The sequence below is a fragment of the Echinops telfairi genome, unplaced genomic scaffold (assembly GCF_000313985.2).
Source record: "Echinops telfairi isolate 266 unplaced genomic scaffold, ASM31398v2 ScPeMD7_7468;HRSCAF=8506_0, whole genome shotgun sequence".
Lineage (NCBI taxonomy): Eukaryota > Metazoa > Chordata > Mammalia > Afrosoricida > Tenrecidae > Echinops > Echinops telfairi.
The window spans coordinates 81,108,044-81,134,650 of NW_022111369.1; the positions used below are offsets into that span (position 1 = coordinate 81,108,044).

Here is a 26,607-nt window from a genome sequence, read left to right on the forward strand (position 1 = left end):
CTTCCTCTTTGCTGTGTTTGGAGCAGGGAAGTCGGCGTCAGGCTGCGGGGAAAAGGTTTAGGTGGGAGCGGACCGCCCACCCCCGGGGTTTTTCGGAGTGAGTCGCTGAAGGCAGCGTTTGGCTGGGGTCTGAGTGAGGGCGGCGACGCCGGGCGCTCACCGGACCGCTCGCCGAGCTCCAAGCCTCGGGGCCTGGTGGGCGGGGCGCGTGCAAAGGCTAAACCGACGCGCGAGCCGCCTCCGGGCTACCCACTTCGCATCCTTTGGTCGCCTTCAAATGGAAGTAAACCCATCCTTCGCGTGCTTGCTGGAGGAAATGAAAAAATGTGGCGGAAGCCTTAAAGTGCATTATTATTAGACCAAGCTGTTACGTTAAGCGACGGGGATGCGGGAAAAGAACGTTTCTAGATGACCTGTTTTTAAAGGCATTTGATAACCTGGAGGGAGTCCCCAAAGCTGTAAAATGTTTGGACACTTTTAGACCTCTAGCATCCCTTCACAGGAGCCCTGGTGGCGCAGTGGCTGCACGCTGGGCTGCGACCCGCCAGGTCATCAATTCAGAACCACCAGGCACTCTGGAGAAAAGGCTTCCTAGTCCCGTACAGCGTTACAGTCTTGGAAACCCTACCTCCCCTGCCCTATAGGGTGGCTTTGAGTTGGCATTAGATGACAGTTAGTGAGAGCATCCTTTACAATTGCAAGGAAACTAGCAAATATCTTAATCTTGTTAAATGTTTATAAATAATGTATAGATTTATAAAAATTACATATATTTCCATCCTGTAAGGCTCCAGAAATGTTGGGGGGTTATTCTCTATTGTGGAATGCTTATCTTTGATTGAATTAGAAGTAAAATGCGTATGCATGTGAAACCAGAATGGTTTTGCCTTTCTTCCCTGTCGCAATCACTGGAAAACCTGCCGTTAGAAGTCGAAGATCATTATAGTTGTGTAGGTGTAATTTGCCATATAAATGCCTTCCCAAGCTCCCTAAAGTTCTCTTCCTAATGTTTTTGTAACATGTAGACTTATCTGCTGCCAAGGATGTTTAGATTGTCAGTGAAATGACTCTTCAGGAATTGGTACAACAGGCCGCTTGCCTTTATTCGGATAGAATAGCCGTATGCTTCGATGAGTGTAACAACCAACCTCCAATTTATTGCAACTATAAAACTCTGGTTAAAACTGCTTCAGAATTATCACATTTTCTACGATTAAACTGTGATTTTGAAGGAATTCAGGAAGTTGGTCTCTACTGTTATCCTGGGATAAACTTACCCTCTTGGATTTTAGGGTAACTCTTTTTGTTATAATTTCTATATTATTTAATCTATAGACTGTCTTGCAAGTTACTTTTCTGTTTACTATTGGATTTTCTGCATTTCTTGGTCAGTTTTGAGCAGGGTAAAGGTGTTTGTGTAGTATTTTTATCATAAATTAATTCATCTGAGTTTACTTAGAAGAAACTATAAGTTTCAGCCAGTGACAAAACATTAGATCAGAAAGACCCCACAGTGATTTTTTAAGCACTCAACTTTTCAGTGAATGAATAAGTTAATAGTCCATTTAAATTAAAGGCATGACTCCATTAGAAATGCTAAAACAAATAAATTTTTACAAAGTTCAATAGTTTAGATTGTTCTAGAATATTATCCTCACACAGTGATTTCTGTACTAGGGTTCTGCAGTAGATGAAAGTTATCAAAGGATTAATTCAAGAAGTGATATCCATAATATGGAACTGACTAGGGTAGTTATGAATATATAAAGCAAAATAATGTTCAAAATCTATTTTTATTCAATCCTTGACACATTTATTGAGAATGTTCTATGTAGAAAGTTGCAGTGTCTCAAACTATACATTAGTGTACTTTTCTTTAGAATGATAAATGAGCTTTTATTTTGTATGAAAAGTATTTTCACATATAAATAAATTTAAAATTTTGTTTTTTCCCTTAAAATAGTGTGAGTTTGGTGGAATAGTTATGTGTTTGTTTCTTTTGCAGTGTGCATATTGTAATAATGAAAGCTGCACATAGACGTTCAGCTTATTTTATCTTATCCTACATAGACATAAGAAAAAATTAGACTACCACCTGTGTTATATTTTAGTAGTAGAAGGGAGGCCCCGGTGGTTCAGGGGTAGCATTCTGATCTAAGAGGCTACGTTGTTGTTTCTGGTCACTGGACTTCATGTGCAGCCAACCCCCCATTATCAGTGGGTTCACTGCCAGTTGGGGGCTCACATTTGGCAGCTAACAATATTGCATAATACATTAACTTTATAAAGATCTTGGATTTCTCTATCTTAAGTGATGAGAATGTAAAATAGTCAATACTAAGTGTATTCAGTTTTACTAGTAAGAGAAAATAAGTTCCTAGTCAAAGATGTCATCAAAAACACTGGACATTGGGATAAAGGTAAAATGCTTCAGACAAGCTTCACTGATGCTATTTTGTTTCTCTAGAATCCTTCAAGTCCCTGCTGCTTATGCTCCTATTGATCCAGATTCACCACCAACATTATCAACTTATTTCATGAAAAAATGTAACCTCAAGTATATCCTTGTTGATAGAAAGCAAATTGATGTAAGTTGAGGCGTTTAAATTGCTTTTGTTTGTGTTAGTCACATCTACCTTTTGATTGAAGTCTTCCCCTCACCCTTACTCCTACCCCATTTGTTGATTGCTAAATGTGTAGTTCTCAACCTCAGTACTAATGACATCTTAGGTCTGTTAATCATAGTGTATTCTATTGCACTGTAGGATGTTTAGCAACATCCTTGATATCTGCCTGCTTTATACCAGTACAACTGCTTCATTCTCCCACTCCCATCCCCATTGTGACCATTAAAATTGACTTTAGGAATTGCCAAGTGCCCCTTGGTGCCCAGTCCGGCCTGAATTCATTCAGAATCACTGCTCAATGGTATGGAAGAATCTTCTAGTTTTATGTGTTTTGTTTTGAATTTCCTTTTTCTTGCCAAAATATTTCCTATATTGGGAAAATTTTATAATACTTGAGACGTTTTATCTTTTTATATTTATGGCAAATAAAGTTCCTGGGTTACTAGTTAACAGTCTTGGCTGCTCATTAGTTAGCAACATTATAGAGTTGTAGAGCCAAATATAGATTTTGAAAAAGAGGCTGCACTTGGGTCTTTCTGGAAAAGTGGATTTATTTTTAAGTGGCTCTCAACCAAACACCTTGCTTAGGTCAAGCGTTGGTATTATATATTCAGCATGATGAAGACAGTTTCTTTATTCTTGTTTATAAAATAATTGCTTAACTAAATACAAAAGGAAAATATTACAAAAGAAATACTCAGTTTTCTCCTGTTTTTACCCATTTCCTAGATGAACCAGTTTACCCTTTGAGGATGGTTTAAATTCAGTGTGTGTGTGTGTGTGTGTGTGTGTGTGTGTATAGCAGTAAGTATTTATTGAGCATCTACTGCATACCCAACATCCACTATAGCAGTAGTTCTTTGGTTCTCAGAGATAATTTTGTCTCAGATGATGATATACAATGGGGGAGGGAGGGTTATTTTTGATTGTCATGATGGTTGATGGGGTTCTTGTCTCTAGTGGGTAGAGAGGCCTGAGGTACTGCCAGACATCCTTCCTACAGTATACAGCAAAGAGTTACCCATCCAAAATGTCAGTAGTGCTGAGTTGGAGAAAGTCACAAAGTATTTGGGAGAACACTGGCAAATGAAAGATGACGCATGGGGGGTGGGGGGGGGTGGGCTACCTCCTTATTGGGCAAGCAGACAGTAATGGTTGCTGGTTGTAGTAATGGCTGCTGATTGTGACCTGTGTGCTGTTTTGTAACTATTTTTATTGATTTCTTAAATATGAACACCTGTTATCTTTTATTATCTGATTTTTATAAATCTGAGCGCGTATTTCAGATAGAACCTTACATTCAGTATCTTATCATTTGTTCTATCCATCAAATCACCTGAGTCAGAAACGAAACTTTCTAGGTTTGTTTCATGTCCCCCAAATCATTAAGAATGATTGATTACTTGCCCACAGACTCTTTCTGTCTACTGCCGTTTCAGTAAACTAGTTCAGATTATCCCATGTCTGCTGTGTTGTCTGAGTTGTTGCAAAGCATTCATTAAGGGCCTCTCACTTATTAGAGTCTTGTCTTGTTTTTCAACCCATCATCTGTGGAGTACAGTTTAGTTAGTCTATGCCATTGCCACATTCAATTAGGTTTTATAACTTACAAGTTCTTAGTTCTAGTACAAAATCATTCAGATTCTGGCATCTCATCTACAAATAGCATAACTTCTACCTGTTGTCCCTCCCTCTTCACTGCAGTTCTTGCAACGCCAACTTCATGGAATACTTAACATTTTCTACCACCCTACCTTTCTCAGCTCAGACCCTCCGTATTGGCTCTTACCTTTGCCTGCAGCATCCCTTTTCTTTATTTTGTGAATAGCTACTGAACGCTTTAAGACAGTCCTCAAACCCTGCTTATGAAGCAACCCCCTGATCTTTTTTTTTTTAATTATTTTATTGAGGACTCGTACAATTCTTATCATAGTCCATACATACATCCATTGAGTCAAGCACATAAGTACACCTGTTGCCCTCATCTATCTAAAAACATTTGCCCTCTACTTTAGCCCTCAATATCGTTTGCTCATTTCCCCCTCCTCCTCCCTCCTGAACCCTTCATAATTCATAAATTATTATAGTTTTGTCATAAGTTACACTGTCCGACGTCTCCCTCCGCCCTCTTCTCTGCTCTCCATTCCCCAGGGAGGAGGTTATACCTAGATTCTTGTAATTGGTTCCCGCAATCCCCTGATCTTACAGGTAGAATCAAGATCAACCTCCCATTTCTGGTGAACTTCATATCACACTGACCATGTGGTATCATTGTGCATTTTTATGTGCCTGTTTTGTCTAAAGGTGAGTTTGAAAGTAACGACAGCACTTTACTCTTGAGGTTTCTTATCTTTTCATCCCTGAATATATTATAGCAAGTCTCCCCTGCCCTCCGGCCAAAAAAAGCTTTATTGAAGGAGTACATGAATGTGTTATATTCTGTATGTTTTTAAAATGTCTTTTAGCAAACTAACATTGTGAACTTTTTTCTATCTCAAATAGAAATTTATTTCTTCCTATGATACCTTGAACTCTGACACATTCTCAGTAGAGCATAATGGCCTGGTGCTCGTGAAACTTGGCTGGAAGAATACGGAGGCAATTTTGAGGCCAAGCGATGGAAAAGAGCAACATGAAAAAGAAAATATCAAAAACAGCAAGAGTTCTGGAAACTGCAGTGAAGGAAATTCAGAAGGATGCATACATGTGAGGCTAAAGGATTGCTTAGCTTATGTTCTACACACATCAGGGACCACAGGTCTACCTAAGATAGTCAGAGTGCCTCACGCATGTATAATACCAAATGTCCAGCATTTTCGGTAAGTTCCTTCAACTCATCAGGACTTGTTTATAATGGGGGAAAGAAATTATACATAAATATATTCTTTACAAATCTTGTTCCTAAATTGTTAGTCCTAAAAAAATAAGGTCTCTTTAGGACCTTTGTCTGAACTGTAGTGAAACGTGGAGGAGCCCTGGTGGTATAGTGGTTATGTGTTGGGATGCTAACTATACGGTCAGCAGTTCAAAACCACCAGCCACTCCATGGAAGAAAGATGAGGCTTTCTATTCCTGTAAAGAGTTCTGGAAAAGTGGATTCCAGTCCTGGAAACCCACAAGGGCAGTTCTACCCTGCCCTATAGGGTTGCTGTGAGTCAGAAATGACGCAGTGGCAATGAGTGTAGCTAAACTGGTTCTCCGAAGACTTGAGCTTCGTCTGTTTGATTCAGGCTTTGGGCCAAACACAGAATGAATGAGTATGGTTATGTGTGTTTCTTTAGTACTAGTATATAAAATACATTTTAAATTATTAATTAGGAAGAGGGAGTATTCCTGGCAGAGGTATCAGCAGAAGTATTGCCTTGCTAGGATAGGTCAGGGAAACGCTGAGGAAAGAATGATGGCTGGGGCCTGGCAGTGGGAGGTGTTCTGTTGAGTTTGGACTTGATCTGGTAGGCTTTGGGGAACCATGAAAGGATTTGTACGTTGTGAAGTCGTCACTCTTGTAGTATTGTGGTTTTGATAATGGTCAGGAGGTGGGGAGTCTGTTAAAGGAGTACTCCTAAGAGTCAATTTGACAAAGAAGGAGGAACCAGAGAAATAAGGGAACTAGACGGAAATCATTTTAGAAAATAAAAGAAGAAATAGGAACTTCATGAGATTTGTGATGTTATGTAACTTAGGATTTTCTTATAGCCATGTTTAAAAAGTAAAAAGCAACAAAAGCATCCAAAATATTTCAGTATATAATGTAAGAGAAAAATCACATCAATAAGTCAATTAGAGTTAAAAGGTTCAGTTTAGTGGTGGGGTTGTGGGGGTGGGGGAGATGTTTTCTACTGAGGAACGCTCTTCTGAGCTAGTGACATTACAATTTTGATCCCCAAGTGCACAAAAATATAAATTGTTAAGATGAGTTCCCGCAAGGGAAATATAAAACGATTAGTTGTCATTCCCTTAGTTAACGGGGCAGTTTAAGTTTGGGTGTCAGTATGCGGTAGGTTATTCATGGCTCATCTAATTATTTGAACGTCTCCCAGGCTGTCTTATCAGTAGATTTTAGCTTCCGGGAAGGGTTGAGGATGAAATGGAGCAGGTAATTTTCTCTTAGCAGTTGCCCACTGCTGTCAAGTTGGTGCCGACCTATAGTGACCGTGTAGGACAGAGAAGAACTGCTCCATAGGGTTTCTCATGAATCTTTTTTTTAAATCATCTTACTGGGGGCTCTTACAGATCTTATAACAATCCATAAATCAGTTGTTTCAAGCACACTTGTACAGATGTTGCCATCACATTTTCACATTTTCTTTCTACTTGAGCCCTTGGTATCAGCTCCTCTTTTCCCGTTTCTGCCTCCCCCACGCTCATTAGTCTTGACAGCTGCAGATTGCCACTTTCTCCTGCAGACCTGCTGGATTGGAACTGCCATCCTTTCCACTAGCAGCGCAGTGCCTAACCTACTGCATCACCAGGGTTCCTGGTACTTTAACAGCAGTGAATACTGAAATAAATTATTAGTAGGAGAATATTTTGTATTCTCTTAATATTAACCATCGTCAAAATCAAGAATATATTTAACACTTATGGACACGTCTCACTTTGTAGAGGATGTGGAATGAGGGATTTCATTGCTGACATCAGATGTATATTGGCTGAAAGCAGAGCATACCAGAAAGATGATTACTTGTGTTTTATTGATTATGCAGGGTGAGAATTCTGGAACATGTAATTGTTCTCATGTGGAACCTGTACATAGACCAAGAAGCAGTTATTGTGACAGAATATAGGGATAAACTCATAACTCCAAGCTCATTGATGCCCACGTGTACTGACTCTATAGGACAAGGTGGAACTGCCTCAGGAGTTTCCAATGCTGTAACTGTTGATGAGCGTAGAAAGTCCTATCTTTCTCACTTGGAGCAGCTGGTGGTTTCCAATGGCTGATTTTTGGGATTGCAGCCCAATGTGTAACCACTACAACACCAGGGCTCCAGTTAACCAGGGGATACTGAGTGGTTAAAAATCAGGAAAAATGTGTGTCAGTGTTGTATCCTTTCACCATATGTGTTCGTCTGGGCACTTTAGAGAAACAAAACCACAGAAACTCATGTCTAAGAGAGAGTTTTATATAAAGGTTTAATGCACACCAAGAAAATATCTGAATCCAGTGCTGCCCAAGTCCACAAGTCCAACATTAACCCATATGTTCAACACCAATCTACAAAGTCCTCCTCCATCTCACAAAACACACACAATGATGCCGATTGCAGGAGGAAAGCCAAGTCAGTGAATGTGTAAGCATCTCAGCGCTGGCAGGGGTCTCCACACAGCTGCTCCAGCACCGAGGGCTGCATCGGGGTAGGTCCATGTGGCTTCTCCTCAGGGATGTCTTGCAGGAAGTGAGCCTTGCCAGCTGAAGCAGGCAATTGGCTAAGGCAGCTGCACCCTGGTCCCACCATCAGAAAACAAGAGACCGGAGAACTAGAAAGGCGAGGCACACTGAGCCGTTTATCTCTCTGCCCTTCAATTAACCCCACGTGTTTATTGGCCAGGTTGGCACAACAAATTTTAATTTACCATATGTAACCTGTATACTGAACAAATAATATGAGAAGCTGGACTGTATGAAAAATAAGGCATCATATTTGAAGGAAGACTCATACCAACCTGCTCTGTGTGTATGACACAACCTTGCTTGTAGAAAGTGAAGACTTAAAGCATTGATTGATGAGGATTGAAGACTATAGCCTTCAGTATAGATTATGCCTCACTGTTAAGAAACAAACAACTAGACCCATAAGCAAAAACATACACAGAAAAGATTTATATTATCAATTTATATAATCAGTTACATTATCAATTTATTTAGATCCACAATCAACGCCCTTGGAAACAACATTCACGATCATACTCTGTTTTGCATTGGATGCATATGCCACAAAAGACCGCTTTAAACTAGTGAAGAGCAAAGGCTTCATTGTGAGTATTACGTCACCTCACACCAGTCATGGCATTTTCAGTCTCTTCACATGCACAGGAAAGCAGACATGAAGATCGGCAGACTGATGCGTTTCAATTATGGTGTTGGCAAAGAATGCTGAATATAAAACTGACTGCCACTGTAATGAGCAAGTCTGTCTTGGAAGAATTATAGCCAGGCGCCTCTTCAAATCGAGGATGACGAAATATCACCTCACGTACTTTGGACATGTTACCAGGTGGGACCAATTCCTGGAGAAAGACTCATGCAAAGGACAGATTGCTACAGCATCATAGAAGCCTTTATTAGCCAAAAATACCAAAATGTAAAGCTATTGTTTTTTGACAGCCCCCCCCCAACCTTAGCTCTGTACACTTCAAATTCAGTGTGTCCATGTCTCTAATTTTTCCCCCTAAGAATTTTGCACTCATTTTTCACCACAGCAAAATAGTAGTTTTGTCATCCTCCAGGGACTCAAGTCATGTTCTTTTTAAGTGTTTGAGGAATGAAAGAAGCATGAAGGGGCAAGATGAGGACCGTAGGACAAATGGAGTAAGACTTCCCAATGCAAGCCTTGCAGGACAGCCCTGCCACCCTTGAAGAAGGAGCATCATTGTTGTGATGGGCAAAAAGTGCCTCGACAATTTCCTTGGCTTTTTCCTCACTAATGAAGTTTTCTTAAAACATTTTTATAATTAAACCCCATGATCATTCTGTGTGTTCTTCAGGGAAATCTATCAAGATTGCCCCTTTGGACTCCCACAAAGCAGTTCCTGTAACATTCTGAGCTGACCTTTCTGCTTGAGTATAACTGGCCTATCGTACCCCTTAGCCTCATTAAGGTGCCTACAAGTAAAGGGTCTTTGAAGGCACCTTAATGAGGCTAAGACGAGCCCTACAGGACCAGTGGTGGGAGTGGCGAAACGGAGGGTGCAGGGAGAGTGGGTAGGAAAGAGGGAACCGATTACAAGGAACTATGACCTCCTCCCTGGGGGACGGACAACAGAAAAGTGGGTGAAGGGAGACGTCAGACAGAGCAAGATATGACAAAATAATGATTTATAAATTATCAAGGGCTCATGAGGGAGGGGGGAGCGGTGAGGGAGGGGAAAAATGAGGACCTAATGCTGGGGGTTTAAGTGGAGAGAAAATGTTTTGAGAATGATGAGGGCAATGAATGTACAAATGTGCTTTACACAATTGATGTGTGTATGGATTGGGATAAGAGTTGTATGAGCCCCTAATAAAATGATTTTTAAAAAAATGAGGCGAAGACAAGTGTGCTATTGAGAGAACTGGTCTGCAGCCATCTGTGTGTGGAATAAACCTGCGCATTCATGAACTGGAAACCTAGTAACAGTACTTTATTGCTTACCTGTCTGACTTCTTTGTTATTGTTAGGTGCTTCCAGCTGTCTCCAATCCATGGAGGCCTGAGCCACAACAAAAGGAAACAACCCAGTCCTGTCTACCTTCACTGTTACTACTACTATTGTTCATTGCTGTGTCTGTTGTGTGCTCTAAATGCCTTCCAATTTAGGGAGGTCATTGTCCAGCACCCTATTAGACAGTATTCTGTTGTGATCCATAGAGTTTTCCTTGGCTAGTTTTCAGAAGAAGTTTCTGCCTTTTTCTAGTTTATCTTAACCTGGACCAATTTGAACAGCCATCTTTTAGATTGGTACCTAAGCACAAATGGTACTATTTACCCAGGGACCTAAGAGGAGCTCTAAGCTCTCTTTTAACTGCCCTCTAATGAGTAAATCTGGAGCCCTGGTGGCATAGTGGCATTGGGTTGCTGACTGCGTGGTTGGCGATTTGAAACCATCAGTGGTTTCTCAGACAAAGATGGGGCTTTCTACTCATAAACAGTTAAAATGTCAGAAACTCACAGGGGCAGTTCTACAAGTTGTCATTGACAGTTTAAGGTGACCAGACGTCCTGCTTTTGGCGGGACAGTCCCGATTTTTAACAATTTTTCCCGTGTCCTGCGGCGTTTTTAAAAAGTCCCGATTTTTGGAAAGAATGCACAACAAGCTAGGGTATACGGTTTTCGGCTGCCATGTGGCTCTTTTGCCAGGATATGAGTTTTATCAATGGTGTCCCGCTTTACCAATGTTAAAATATGGTCACCTTACATTGACTCCATGGCAGTGAGTGTTTTTTTGGGTGGGGCCAACTCAGGATAATCATTTCCCTTTTTACTGCCAACTGATTGACTAGGGAGCTACTTAATCAGCTGTATTTCTTCACAGCAGCTCCTACTTGAGTGTTGATTGTAGAAGCTATGATCCGTCCTCTGCCTCTCTTGAACATCTTTATATAGCTCACCCTAGAGAAGGAATTCTGGAGATTATAGTAACCTTGCTAGGTTGACCTATCAAGTCTATCGTGAATGGCAAATTACGCCATGGTAAAAGTAAATACTGCTTTTTAACCGTTACTTTTATATTAGCAGCATTATGTTGGTTAATCTAAAAAGGAAGAATAAAATATGACCAGTGCCCAGAAGCTCAATGATCATAAACCGTTTTTAGGGGTGCATGTTCATCAAATAGACATTTTTCATGATTACATTCTGTTTTCCTTTAGGGTCCTTTTTAAAATCACACAAGAAGATGTTTTATTTCTGGCTTCACCTCTGACCTTTGATCCTTCTGTTGTGGAAATATTTGTTGCTTTATCAAGTGGTGCCTCTCTGCTTATTGTACCAAATTCTGTCAAAATGCTCCCGTCAAAACTAGCTGCTGTTCTCTTTGCCCACCACAGAGTGACTGTTTTGCAGGTATGTCTTAGGAACAATGAAGGGTTTTCATTGCTTCAAAAATGTTGTTCAATGTTCTATGGGTTTAGAGCATGTTTTATATTTTCATAGTTCTCCCTAGAGGCTTACTGTTAATCTAGTTATCATCAGTCGATCGAGTTTGAATTGATTTGGACAAGCAGAGAAGTACAGGAGCTTGTCCCTTTCGCTGTTGTGTACATATCCTAAAGTAAATTGTAGAAACACAAAGGAGCCCTGTGAGAAGTGACACCTGGAGCACACCTGAACATGACTTACATTTTGAGTTAACTCTCCTGTCCACACACATGGATCTGTGGGGAAAAGTGTCCAGTTACTGGGGGACCACTAAGCTCCATCACTGCTTGTGGAGGGGGTCCCTAAGAAGTCAGACTACAACAAACCCACTGCCATCAAGTCACTTTTGACTCAGGGTGACTTTATCCTTTTGTTTGTTTGTTTGGTGACCCCTACGTGATATGAGCAAACTTTATCCTTAAATATAAACTCAAGAAGTTTTTGGTTTCTTTTAACTGGAAATGGTCACATGACTGGGGTGGTAGAGGCATTTCACAGATGTAACCCAGACAAGCTACTAAACAAACAAGTAAACAAATCAGTAAACACTGTAAGCTTTGGAGAAAATTATTAGAGTCCAGAGATGCTGCATTATATTACCTAAAAGTACATGTTTAACAAAAATTTATAAAATATGCAAAAGTGAATTATGACCCACACAAGAGAAAAAGAAACTATCAGTAGAATGTCTGAATAAAACTATTATAAATATATCCAAAGAATTAAGAGAAACCATATTTATAAAATTAAAGGGAAGTAAAACATGAATGAGTTAACAAGTTGAGGTTTTTTTAAAGGTAGATATTATTATTATTTTTAATCATTTTATTAGGGGCTCATACAACTCTTATCACAATCCATACATACATCAGTTGTGTAAAGCACATTTGTACGTTCATTGCCCTCATCATTCTCAAGACATTTCCTCTCCACCTACGCCCCTGACATCAGCTCATTTTTTCCCCTCCCTCCCTGCTCCCCCTGATATTATTTTTTTTAATTAAGGAATAGGTAAGTGGGATAACCAATCTGGAGGAGAAAACAATGGGACTAACGGTTCCGGGGAGATCTCTGGGGAAAGGAAGTGGGAGTTAACAAACCCAAGAAACAACAAGTGACCCAAAATCAATGGTGAGGAGGGTGTAGGAGTCCTGGTAGGGCTTGATCAAAGGCAATGTAACTGAGGAATTACTGGAACCCAAATGAAAGCTGAGCATGATAGTGGGACAAGAGGAAAGTAAAAGGAAATAGAGGAAAGAAGTAGGGACAAAGGGCATTTATAGAGGTTTAAATGCAGGCATGTACACATGCAAATATATATATGAGGATGGGGAAATAGATCTATGTACATATATTTATAGGTTTAGTATTAAGGTAGCAGATGGATATTGGGCCTCTACTCAAGTACTCCCTCCATGCAAGAGCACTTTGTTCTATTAAACTGGCATTCTGTGATGCTCACCTCCCTGGCGTGATCACTGAAGACAAAGCAGGTGCATAAGCAAATGTGAAGAAAGCTGATAGTGCCCGGCTATCAAAAGATATAGCATCTGGGGTCTTAAAGGCTTGAAGCTAAACAAGTGGCCTAGCTCAGAAGCAACAAAGCCCACATGGAAAAAACACACCAGCCTGAGTGATCATGAGTTGTCGATGGGATCAGGTATCAGGCATCAAAGAACAAAAAATCCTATCATTGTGAATGAGGACTCAAAGGCCATCTGTAGGGATCTCGACATCCCCTTGCAGAAGGGCCTCGGGGAGGAGACAAGCTAGGCAGGTTGCAGGATAGCACCAATGAAACATACAACTTTCCTCTAGCTCTTTAATGCTTCCTTCACCCACCGCCATCATGATTGCCATTCTACCTTACAAATCCAGCTAGACCAGAGGGTGTACAATGGTACAGATAAGAGCTCTAAACACGGAATGCAGGCCAGATAAACCCCTCAGGACCAATAATGAGAGTAGCAATACCAGGAGGGTAAGGGTAAGGTGGGGTAGAAAGGGGGAACCGATCACAATGATCTACATATAACCCCTCCCTGGGTGATGGACCACAGAAAAGTGGGTGAGGGGAGACACTGGACAGTGTAAGACATGAAAAAATAATAATTTATAAATTATTAAGGGTTCGTGAGGGAGGGGGAAAAATGAGGAACCGATACCAAGGGCCAAAGTAGAAAGAAAATGATTTGAGAATGATGATGGCAACAAATGTAATGTACAAATGTGGTTGACACAATGGATGTATGTATGGATTGTGATAAGAGTTGTACAAGCCCCCAATAAAATGATTTAAAAAATAATAATAATAATTAGAAACAGCTAAGAAACAGTTACCTCTAAAAAAATGAGTTGGAATGAAATGAAAATGTACTAGGGGTGTTAACATGTGACTCAAGACAACGAGAGCCATACTCAGCGCGTGCGGAGAGAGGAATTGAATTTAGCTTGTTTGAAGAGCAGAAGTAGATGGAAGGAACACGACTCAGAACTTCAGGGGCCTGTGGAAGAGTATCACTTGTATCATATGTACAGTAGAATTCAAAAAGAGAAGAGAAAGGAACAGGAAAACATCTTAAAAAGGAATGAAGTAGTGATGCACTGTGGCTGAATCACTGAAAATCACACGGCTGAAAGAGCCCATCAGAACAGGATTACATGTTGTGTAAGTGCATTGTTGTAAAATTTTAGAAAACGTAAACTAATCTGTGGTGATGAAAAAAACAGGTCAGTAGTTGTCTGGAGAGAGGTCCATTTGAAGGAAGAACTATAAAAGGCCCCCAAGGCCATTCTAGGGCGTGAAGGACATTGGGACTGCGAACGAACCATTTCCTTGGTTGTGGTGATGGTTTCACTGCTGTATATACACATAAAAACTTACCAAATTATATGACATGCCTGGCAACTTATTATACGTCTGATACCTCAGTGAAACTGTTTTTAGACATCTGTATTCAGGTTTGTCCCATCAGCTGAAATGGAACCCTTCTATGTACTTTTTCTAGGTAGAATTCATGGGAAAGGAAATAGGAATTGATCTGATAGATTTTGCTCTTTTTTTTTTAAGCTCTTTTATTTAAACTATGGAATGAGCATAACTAATATTTTACTGTTTTTTTCCTAAGTCAAAATCAATAACCACATTAAGAAAGTACTGTTGTCACAGTAGTTTCCCTCCTATGATTTGCCATTTGATAAGCCTTAATTTCAATGTTGACGCCACATGCTAACCTTTGAACGAATAATTAGTGAAAGGAAATAAAACTTGTTTGTAATGTTTCTCCAGGCAACACCCACACTGCTTAGAAGATTTGGGTCTCAGCTTATCAAGTCAGCCGTCTTGTCAGCCAGTACTTCTCTTCGAGTGCTGGCCCTAGGCGGTGAAGCCTTTCCCTCGCTGACCGCCCTCAGAAACTGGAGAGAAGAAGGCAATAGAACACAGATATTTAATATCTATGGTATCACAGAGGTATCAAGCTGGGCAACCTTTTACAGGATTCCGGAGAAGATGCTTAACTCTACTCTGCAGTAAGAATTTTAATTATACTAAGTAGAGTCGAGTGGCCTGTGAAGTTATTAATAGATCGTGGTGTTGGGCACATCGGTCCATGGGATGTTTGAGATCGAAGTCCAGAGCCTTCCTTACTGTAACTGGTTGCTGTGCTGCAAACCCGGCTGGACCTTCGTTGTCACTGAGCAGCACTGCATAGGTAGCATCTGTGATAGCCCTTGCCCTCTCGCCAGTGCTTCTCGACCTGCCTCAGGCCGCGACCCTAGCATCCAGGTCCTCAAGGGGTGGGCACCCCAACCACAACATTATTTTCACTGCTACTTTAACTGTAATTTTGCTGCTGTTATGAATCATCATGTAAATACCATATCTGATATGCGGGATGTATTTTCATTGTTACAAATTGAACATAATTAAAGCATAGTGATTCATCACAAAACCAATATGTAATTATATAATGTGAAATATTTCTTTCTAATTACAAATAAATGAAATTTTGTCTTGATGCATGGTGTAGCCTGGGTAAAAGTCTTCATGCTGGGTACTTGCATGTGGGTGTAGCTGCATGTGGGCAGACCCACTTGGAGACGGATAGAGGAGCGGTGTCTTGGTTCCTAAGACCTTCGGAAATATGTGTTTTCCGATGGTCTTAGGCGACCCCTGTGAAAATGTCGCTTGACCCCCAAACCGCTGCTCTAACCTCTCCCTCTTGCCAGTCTGAATTGTAGCATAACAAGAACTCTTGTTTTCTCCTTTATTTGGCACAATGTGATTTAAATACATTGGAAAATAGTCTCTTTAAATGAGAAAAAAGTCAAATCTAGTTTGGATTGTGTTTTTCGTAGATGTGACTTGCCTGTACAACTGGGGTTCCCACTGCTTGGAACAGTCGTTGAAGTCAGAGACGCTAATGGTTTCCCAATTCAAGAAGGCGATGGCCAAGTATTTTTAGGTAGTGTTAATTTTGTTGACTTGAAAATCTTTTTAATCAAGCAAAAACATCTGATGTGTTAGCTTTCTATTTTTCCTGATTCTGCTTATGGCCAAAGTTCTCCTTAGTGATCATTTTTAACATTGTCTTTGGTCATGAAACCTAATAAGCTCTAGTAGTAATTTATTAGAATTATTTCAGATAATAATGTCTCATACTCAAAGGGCAGATATAAAAGTAATTTCGGTATTGTAATATATATCTCTATACTTAAAGAAAAAATTCTATTAAGAATTTTTAGAAGGCATGTGCATTTCTTGAAGTAAACTGCCTTTGTTGCATTCCCCATTTAGTATTTTACCAAATTTTATTAGAAAGAATTTGAAAGTGAGCTCCCTCTTTTTTGTTTTAAATCTTCTAAAACTTGGCTTTGATGTGTCTTCGTACAACTCTGTGCTTTTGGAGATGTTCTTGATCTGATGCCTTTTGCATCGGTCTTCTGTAGCTTTTGATTGCGTTCGTGTCTCTGTATTGTGAAGGTGGCAGAAGCCGAGTGTGTTTTCTTGATGAAGAGATGACAGTCCCGCTTGGCACAATGCGAGCCACTGGAGACTTTGTGACTGTGAGAGGCGGAGAGATGTTTTTTCTGGGACGAAAGGACAGTCAGATCAAACGTCATGGCAAACGTCTTAATACTGAGCATGTGCAACAGGTAGCGCTATCTGCACGTTAAGTATGCGTGATTGTGTGCAGGTATTGGAGGTGGCTACTGCCAGGTTTCTGTGTTGAGATTCTCTGAGTTCTATTGAAAAGTCATGATTTTGTACTAATAATTATAATAAAAGGTTTGGGTAATTTAGTGTGTCCTTTATTCCCAGGATGAAGAGAGTGTTCTGTTTTAAAGGGCTGCCAAATGAACTTTCAAAATGAGAAAAGAATGTGGCTTACTGGCTTAATTTGTTATAGGAGCTATTGTTTTTGAAAAACTCTTAAAAGAGCCTTGTATGCTAGCCAGTAACTATTAGTCATTGCACCAAACTTAAAAAAAAAATCTAGTGAATTCCAAAAGGTAGCTTGACTGACGTTGTATCAGATATAATATGATTGAGCGTATGAAGAGCCTTTTTTTCTAATGTCCTCACTGACAAATTAGCATATTCTCTCACTTAGGTTGCTGAAGGTCTTCAGCAAGTGGAGTCGTGTGCAGTGACATGGTGTAATCAGGAAAAGTTAATTCTGTTTGTGGTCTCCACAGAAGATGTAGTAAAAGATGATCTCTTTAAAGAACTTCAGAAATATCTTCCAAGTCATGAGATCCCAGATGAGCTTCTATTGGTTGATGCACTGCCATTAACATCTCATGGTAAAAGAATTTAAAGTATATATGTATCAGTGCCAAAAATACTAATTATATCTATGCATTGCCATGCATTAGCATGTAATGAATTCTTATTGTAGATAAATGATACTAATTTATTGTGGTAGAGCCTCTGTTAAATGTTTTACATAGTTAACTCATTTTATCTTCTGAAAGTCCTGTGAGTGGGTACATTATTTACTTACAGATGAGGAAAATATGGCTTTTAGAGAGATTAAGTAACAGCTCTCAAATCATATTGCTAAGGTAGTAAACCAGAAAAAGCGACGACAGACAGACAGCCACCACCAAGTGCCATCGAATAAATGCTGACTCATAGTGAGTCTACAGGACAGAGTAAACCTGCTGCCTCGGCTGAGCCCTTACAGGAGAAAAGTGCCTATCGCTTTCCCGAGGAGGAGCCCCTGATGGAGTCACACTGCTGACTTTGTGGTAATCCACTGCGCACCCGTGCTCCATTCTAGGTAACAGACGAGGTGAAGTTCTGTCTCAGACTGTGACTCCAAAGCGTGTGCTCTTAGTGACCAGCTTGTACTGCCGTCCAGTTGTCAGCCTTAGGCTGCACTGCCCTTTCTTCGGGTGCCCTTTCTGGAGCCGAGCTGTTTATTTGTTGACCTTTTAAAATTTCGGTTGTGGGTCGAGCCGCAGTTTGCAGACAAAATCAGCTTTTCATTCAACAATTCATTTTTTTAGCCTTTGAAATACGATAACATCGTCCCACCCTCCCTTTTGGCTTGTTATTCATGATGTTCTTGGTAGCATGGGCCTCCTTTCTTTAGAATTGATAGCCTATGGCAAACTCTTGATAGGAAAACCCCTGCTTAAAAATGAAAAATGTATATTGTGTGACTAGTGGTATAAAGGCTTTGAGCTAAAATTGAGAAGTCTTTTTTTCTTTTATATGAAGGCAAAATTGATGTTCTGAAGTTAAACAAGATTTACTTAAATCAAATGAATATGAAGTCTGATTGTAAGCTCAGTGAAAAAGAGGAACTTTGGGGAAAATTACAGTATTTGTGGAAGGTACAATTTTTAAGATACAGATTTGCTATTATAAAGAGAATGTTTGATATCTTTAGGGAATTAAAGCATCCCATGTAAGTCTGATACTTTTCTAAAAGAATTTTATTGTGCCCAGGTGGTATATGGCAGAGCCTCATTGATTCAATTTGGGTTAAAATGAGCATTAAGCTCGCCACCGTAAGATGAGACAGACATGTGTTTACAGGAACTGAGGTGGTTGGTCATACACGGTGCGAGCAGACACAGCCTGTCCTGGCACAGGTTTTCCCCACGGGGCTGTGGAGTGCTTGTCAAAGCCGAGGAAAGAGCCAGCTCCTGCCATGCCACCGTCTTAAGGGCTTACATCATCTCACAGGCACTTTCAGTAGTAGCATGCCTGTTTCTGCCCCGTTCTTGCATCCGACTCTTCTTTAGCAAGGCAGCATCCCTCAGTAGATGGGAGAAAGCAGAGTAATGTTCCATTACCCATGAACGCCATCTCTGCTCAGCGCCTGAAGTCTGTTTTCCCACCACGGTCACAGAGAGAGCCTAGTAGTTTCCAGAAACGGACCAGACTAATTCCTATTGTTGTCAGGGACATAAATTGGACTAAATCATTGACCTATTTAAATGATATACACCCAAAAGATCATCAGTAACTTTAAACACACACACACACACACACAATTATTACCATAAGCCAACATTTATTTAAAAATAAAATGTGGAGTTGTATTATCTAAGCCAACCTCTGCCAGCAGCAATTCAACTCTGACTCATCATAACTCTATATAGGATTTCTGAGACTGTTAATCTTTATAGGAGCAGACAAACCCCATGCTTCTCCTGAGGAGCAGCTAGTGGATTTGAACCACCAACCTCGTAGCTAGCAGCCTATGCTTATTCCACAGCACCACCAGTATTCCTTATTGCTAAAGGGTTTGGAACAAGATGTCATTGTATAATATTCTCTGAACACTGAGGCTATTTTGATAAAAGCCTTAGCCACATTCTTTTTAAGATTCTTTGAATGTGATTTTGGTTTTTGTGAAACAGACAAAAATTTTATTATAGAAAAGACCACAAGTATTATGATGAGTTGTACGAGCCCCCAATAAAATGATTTTTAAAAATGATTTAAAAAAAAAAAAGAAAAGACCAGAAGTATTTAGGGGCTGTCTTATTAGTAGATCTTATGTTTTTATAACTATTCTCTGTTATCTGGGAAGAAAAACTGCTTTAAAGAGAGTTATATTTTACAATTATAGAGTAAGTTTATGGCAAAATTTGTAGCATCGTAATTGTCTTCTTTGGCATCAAAGACAGTAGTTTAAAATTTTATCTTCATTGTAAAAAATGTTAATTTTTGTATATAGGATGGATACTTGGTGTAGGAACTACCCTACACATGTTGAAGACCTCCACTTCACCATATTTCTCTCTTCTCTTCTCTGTAGTCCATTCTCAGTCTTTCAGAAGAGCCTGTGCAGATCCCTAAAGAGTCCTTGTTCTTACAAAGTGGTGGAGATTCCTTAAAGTCTATACGGTTCCTCAGTGAGATTGAAAATCTGGTTGGGACATCAGTGCCAGGGCTTCTGGAAATTATTCTTAGCAGCTCCTTTTCAGAGATTTACAATCACATCCTTCAAACAGTGTTTCCAGATGAAGTCCTACCAGGGAGCAGGAGATATGCCACAAAAAGGAAATACAGTGACACACATCAAGAGGAGAGCGGCAGGAAACCTCGACGTCAGCAAGCTGACGCGTCCTTAAACTGTGGCTGTGACTTCTGTGCTTTTACTGCACTCAGCAGAGGGGGTCAGACGCTGACTCGGCATGGCACCAGGCTTTTCACTAGATCAGCACAGTGCCCCTCACCCCGTTCTTCTGATGTAACTTCACAGATTCATATGCAAAGTGTGAATCCTCTGCCTATTGTTGAGAAGTCCGAGAAGCCTGAAACAGGGGCTGAGAAACTGGAGTTAAGTGTGAGGTGGAAGGCAGACACAGGCAAATGTGTCGATGCTTCCCCTCTGGTTATAGTACCAGCTGTCGATAAGTCATCTGCGACTGTGTACATTGGCTCCCATTCTCATAGAATGATGGCAGTGGACCTTTATTCTGGGAAGGTGAAATGGGAACAGATTTTGGGAGATCGAATTGAATCCTCAGCATGTATATCTAATTGTGGAAAATTTATTGTTGTAGGTAAGTTTCTGAATTGGAGCTTTGTAGAATTAAACTGAATTACCACATAACAGTGATGCTATCCAAACCCAAACCCACTGCTATTGAGTCAATTCCAACTCATAGTGGTCCTTAGAGGGCTCCTGAGGCTGTCAGTCTGTATGGGAGCAGACAGCCTCAGTGTTCTCCCTTGGAGCAGCGGGAGGGTTGAACTGCTGAGCTGGGGTTAGCAGTCTCCAACGCTTACCCCAGTGATGCTAAGACAAGCTGAATGAAAACACGATCGCATGATGGGTTTGGTTGCTGTCAGAGAATAATGGTTCACCTCATAGTTTACAATAATTGTTAAAGACTCTGGAGCTTGACTAAGATTCCAGTCCTGGTTCTGCTCTATCTTAGTTGTGTCGTTTTTCTCTACTCATCTCTCTATACTCCAATTTCATCTGTAAAATGGAGATGAGAAAAATTCTTAACTTTAAGGCATGAGTAGATATAAAACACTTAGGATAACACATGACAACTTGCAGTAGCTCAGTAAATATTAGCTACTGTTTAATGCTTACCAGAGCTGTGGTAGCATAGCAGTTAGGCGTTGGACTGCAATCCATCTGCTTGGCAGTTTGAAACCACCAGCAGCTCTGAGAGAGAAAGGCTGGGCTTTCTACTCCAGTAAACAGTTACAGTCTTGGAAACCCACAATCGGGGTCGTTGTGAGTCAGTACAGACCTGAAGATAGTGAGTTTGGGGTTTTTTTGGTTATTGTTAATGGTAGCATTTCTTGAACACCTGTGCACTGGGCATTTATGTCACGTGATCTTGTTTCTCACAATAATGGCTGAGTAGTGTTCTGCAGAAGAGTGACCCAATACTCAGTGATCGTTGGTAATGGTGGCCATGATGAGATCTGAAACCAGGTCTTTCAGAGACTACTGTAGTAGGCATCATTGTTTTAAAGCAATAGTGCTTTCCTGATAGTACCTTTCAAAAATAAGGTGTACCATACCAACTAAGGAGGTAATTTTATACAATTAATCATTCAGTTTGTGTTATATGACTGAAATTTACATCAAATGAGCTGAACATAGAGCCCAAGTATACTTGCCACTCATCAAGTATAAATTATGATGTAGGCTAAGTTGTTTTTCATCACCATATCTAAATCTCATATTTTATATTTAATTTCCCTACAGGCTGTTATAATGGCTTAGTTTATGTTCTGAGAAGTGATAGTGGAGCAAGACACTGGATTTTTCCCACTCAGGATACCATCAAAAGCTCTGCAGCCATGGATCCAATCACAGGCCTCCTGTACATCGGATCTCATGACCAACATGCATATGCCCTGGATATTTACGTAAGACTCCACCTTGTCTCCCAACATGCCGTCAGCAGGAGAGCTACTGGGGTGCCAGCAGATGTCAACTGTGTTTCCTGGTGTGCTCCGGGGAGAGTAAGGGCTTAATGAATAATGGTTGTTGCTTGGAGTCTTGACATGTAAGAAGTTTAGAGTTCCCATCTTGACGATAGAAAAAAAAATCACAAATCAATATCAGTAAGACCTACTTAAAAAATATATAAAAATTTACAAGGATTATAAAAGTAAAAGAACTAAGTTGGGAAAAGTGTTTGAAACTCAGGTGACAAAAAAGATTTCAAAGACCAACAACTTATTTATCAGTATAAATAAAAAATAAGAACAGATACTAATGAAAAAAATAGCAAGATCCAGATAGAAAAATCAAGATACATAAGCACACAGGTTCCCAAATAAGAAATGGCTAGTAAATGTACTTGAATTTTATACTTTTAATAGTCAAAGGAATGGGGAAAAAAATTAGAAACCTTGGACATACATACCAGGGGATACCCAAAAAACCAGAAAAAAGCTCCACTGGGTGGATCTTCCATAGTACGCATTTTTCCTGCTAGGTAAGCATGGAGCAACTCACTCTGTTAGTGCACCCAGTGGCGTCACTTGGGAAGTTTCTCTGATCACAGTAAATTTTTTCATAAAAGCAGTTTTTGCTCGAATCTCGGTTTTTGTGATGGCTAATTTAAGAGAACAGTGTGAGGCTTTGACATTTTGTCTATTGCACAGGAAAAATGCCACAGAAACTGTTGTGATCCTGAACAAAGCTTATGGGGAAAACTCCAATGTATGTGTGGTTTTCTCATTTCAAAAAAGGTGAAATACCGATTGATGACAGACCTCATTCTGGATATCTGTCAACTTCCCAACAAACAAAAGTGACTGGTAGTGCATTTGTACTGCTTTCCACCAGGTCAGACTGTTGAGCTTCGATTTAGAGGTTCTACAAAGGTTCTGTAACAGTGTGACACAAAAAAGGCTTGATTTGTGGCAGACGGGGACTGGTTTTGCCACCATGACAAGGCACCGGCTCATACAGCCATCTCAGTATGCCAGTTTTTGGCAAAAAAACCCCAGCATGCCTCTCTTGCTCCGCACCTTACTCACCTGACTCCAACAGCATGCCTCTTGTTGCCCCGCACACCTTACTCACCTGACTCCAATCTGTGTGGTTTCTTTTTGTGTCTGTGAACCGAAGAGGGACATGAAAGGACAGTGATTTGACAATGTAGATAAAAAAGGTGAAGAAAAAGAGTGAGGTGCTATCAGCCGTCCAAACCTGAGTTTGAAAAGTGTTTCAAGAATGGAATCACAGATTTGACAATGTATTAACAAATGTTTTCTTTGTTATAATATAACAAATTAATACTTTGAAAGTGATAAGGTGTTTTGTAAAAAATATAAATACATAGCTTTGAAAAAATTCTGGATATTTTTGGGTATCCCCTCAGATGCACCGATAGACTTGTTTTCAGGTTGTTTGTAACCCTGCAAAATGAGATCCAGTGTGTAATACAGGAATGGGAGATCATTTTATGTTCATATGAGATAATGTGCATTAAAATTATAACATTTTACAAAATGAGTAAAACAAGAGATCAAGATAGGTATTCAGAATAATCTCTCCTGTGTCAAAAGAGGAAATGTTACAGTTTTTAAGTGGTTGTCCCTTCCTCTACCGATTCTTTGCAGTGAGCATGTGTTACTTTAATAGGAAAAATAAAAAATCATGCTAAACAGAATCTATGGCTTTGTTAATGATCAGCCCCAAACAGTCATTTGCTTTCTTTTGCAGAAGAAGGCCTGTGTTTGGAAGTTGAAATGTGGCGGTACCCTGTTTTCTTCTCCTTGTTTGAGCCCAAGCCCACACCACTTATATTTCGCTACACTGGGCGGACTGTTAGTGGCTATAAATCCTGTACGTATGCAATAATAAGGACTGATTTCACTATCCTTTCTTTAATGAGCTGTTGTTTTTTATTGCTTGAGTTCAGAAGGTTTGAAGTAGTTTTCAGTTAGACGTGGAGGCCCTCCGTCCTGTAAACCCTTAATGTGTTCAGCTGCTAACCTAAAGATACACTCACATCCATGAGTCAGGGTGGACTCCATGGCAGTTAGCACGGGTACTGTCAGATGAATCCCAGAGGACCAGAATTCATGACATGAAATTTAGAGAGAAAAGCTGAATCACTGGGCACATCATTTATTTTATTTTCTAAATTGGCAGAAGGTAAAAAAATTCATACCAAGAACTTCATCTTCATCCTAAAGACAGATCTTGTGTTACCTCCTTACTTGTTATTATTGCAAGTTTTTATCCAAGCACTTATTGATAGCACTGGGTCATTGCACTGTGCTAGCTGTGAGTACTAGCTTCATGGCAGTGTCCACATGCTGTCAGAGTGTTTTCTGGAGCTTCTAGCTCTGCGGCTGGAGGATGCAGGAGTTTGTGGTATAACGGGCACTTGATTTAGTAGAATGATTTCACAGGCTGTGAATTGCTTTGTACCCCTGACAGGTCACTGGGGACAGAATTTGGAAACATTTCTATGGAAAGCCTCTCTTTTCTTCTCCACGGTGCTGCCTACAATATGTGTGCATCGGCTGTGTAGACGGGGAGTTACTCTGCTTTACTCATTTGGGAGAACAGGTGAACGTAGCTCCTGATTTGCATGTCAACTGCCAGTGAATATTTCAGCCTCAGCAGTCGTTTCCATTGACTCGTTCTGTTGGACCAGGCCTCGTGTTTCTGCATTCTATATGCTTTAGCCGGTCGAAAAGATTCTCATCCAAGGATTGATACACTTCTTTTGTCACCCTCATCTTTGAATTTTCAAAATCCTACATTTTAGTCAATTGTAATTTAACTCTGTTGAGGTCATGAAAATTTAAAAACTATTGCTGTGTGATAAGAAAACCAAAGGCTGTTGTGTAACCAAAATTCCCCCGATTTGAGTTCTCGTTCCTCAGTTTATGACTGGCAGGGCACTTTCCCGCTGGGCTAGTGTAGATTTTCACTTGAAGTTGGGACATAGCCACAACTTTGAAAACCCACAGGGGGCTCTGGTTATGGCCCAGTGTCTGTCAGCAGTGCACTTCCTGGATGGGAGGGCACTGGCTCCCCCTCAGCAAGTCTGTTTGTGATCAGTGTGGATGCTTTTGTATTCTGCAGTCACCCTCTGCATGACAATCTGTCCTGAAGCCATTCATTATAATCACTTTTCACCACGCCATTCCTGAGGAGTGAGAGATGCAAATGCAGTCACTCCCTGCTTTAAGGATGAGTCTGAGAGGCTGCTGTTTGGTTTTTGCATTCCGTGATGTTGCTGCAGGTGTACTTTTGTAAACGCGATCTTACTTTGTGGCTTTTCTTTCTTGTGACTATATTTTGCCAACAGGTTTGTTCATAATAGTTTCTTAATAAACACTTTATTTTCAGGGCAGACACACAACTCAGCTTTGAGTTTGTCCAAAGCTCTTAATTAAACAGGGCACATAAGCGCTTCCTTTTGCTCAGTTTACTTCCTTCTCCCAAAATCAAGGGCATAGATCCAATTTTTTAAAAAGGGACATCAAAGTCAGTGAGCAGTGTCCTCATTGAGCTCAGGGCATCAGGAACTTCCTAGAACTAACTCTTAAATGGGTTCAAAACCAGTTTACTTTGTAACAATACATAAGAATAACTCCTAGAATTATTAATTTTTCAGTGCTTTTTGACCTGGATTGTACCATTGGGACAGAAGTGTACTGTGTGGTTGTTGCTTTTAGGAAATGCCACTATTTTCTCTGTTTGAAGTTACTGTTAAAATTGCCACCGTTGCTTACCTTTGGAGGGAAAATGATAAAATTACATGAATGACATCTCCTTGCTTGCACCACCCCTTCCAGGTTTGGCAGTTCTCTACCGGTGCACCAATCTTCTCATCCCCATGTATCATGGCATCAGAACAAGAGATCATTTTTGGTTCTCACGATTGCTTTATCTACTGTTGTAACATGAAAGGGCAACTCCAGTGGAAATTTCAAGTGACTTCAAGGGTGTACGCAACACCATTTGCTTTTCAGAACCACCGTTCTAGTGACCAGACGTTGCTGGCAGTAGCATCTACCGATGGGAAGTTGTGGGTCTTGGAATCGAAGAGTGGACAATTGCAAAGTGTGTATGAACTTCCTGGTGAAGTCTTCTCTTCTCCTGTGGTCTGGGAATCAATGCTTGTTATTGGGTGTAGAAATAATTATGTTTATTGTCTGGATTTAGTGGGGTAGCAATGAAAAATTATCAGGTGTAGTGCTTACTGGTTATATAAAATGTCTAAAAAGATTATTTTAGAATTTTAGAGCTATGTAGAGAGCCTTACATTAAATTTTATTAAACATTTACTGTATTTTATTGAAGGACAACTATATTTTGTTTCCTCTGGGAGCTCTTAGAGTTGTTAAAAATGAGTTATTCAGAGAACGAACTACATCAATTTATTTCATAGCATTTTCTTTTATTTAGGCCGTCGATATTCTAATTTTCTAACTGAAAAAAGATGAAATAAAGTCATCTTTTTAAAGCTCCTTGCAGGGAAGAAAAAGGTCAGGTGTATAATGGGTTAAAAGCTTTATCATGTTATGTAACATGCCATTTACTGTTTACACTGCGATTCATTACAAAAGGTTTTCAAACTTAAGATCTGTTTATTGAATTGGGCTCCTCCTTTGCACTTTGACGTGGACATGGTGCCAATATAGAATAAAATATTTATACTTTTCAA

General features: G+C 40.1%; 1 protein-coding gene across 6 annotated transcripts; it reads left to right on the top strand.

The window, feature by feature from the left end:
• AASDH (aminoadipate-semialdehyde dehydrogenase) lies at nucleotides 1–26,607 on the top strand. 6 transcript variants are annotated; one of them, XM_045284131.1, is made up of 15 exons: nucleotides 1–61; nucleotides 1,026–1,293; nucleotides 2,468–2,588; nucleotides 5,130–5,446; nucleotides 11,199–11,391; nucleotides 14,756–14,997; nucleotides 15,826–15,932; nucleotides 16,451–16,623; nucleotides 17,082–17,274; nucleotides 18,197–18,312; nucleotides 19,749–20,499; nucleotides 21,669–21,832; nucleotides 23,643–23,765; nucleotides 24,366–24,497; nucleotides 25,736–26,607. In XM_045284131.1, exons 2-15 carry the CDS (start codon nucleotides 1,064–1,066, stop codon nucleotides 26,111–26,113), a joined length of 3,240 nt encoding a protein of 1,079 aa, XP_045140066.1. In that variant the 5' UTR covers nucleotides 1–61; nucleotides 1,026–1,063; the 3' UTR covers nucleotides 26,114–26,607. The 6 variants fall into 6 exon arrangements, with proteins under 6 accessions (XP_045140066.1, XP_045140065.1, XP_045140068.1 ...); XM_045284130.1 differs by having other exon boundaries at nucleotides 31–97; XM_004706299.2 differs by lacking the exon at nucleotides 1–61 and having other exon boundaries at nucleotides 293–1,293.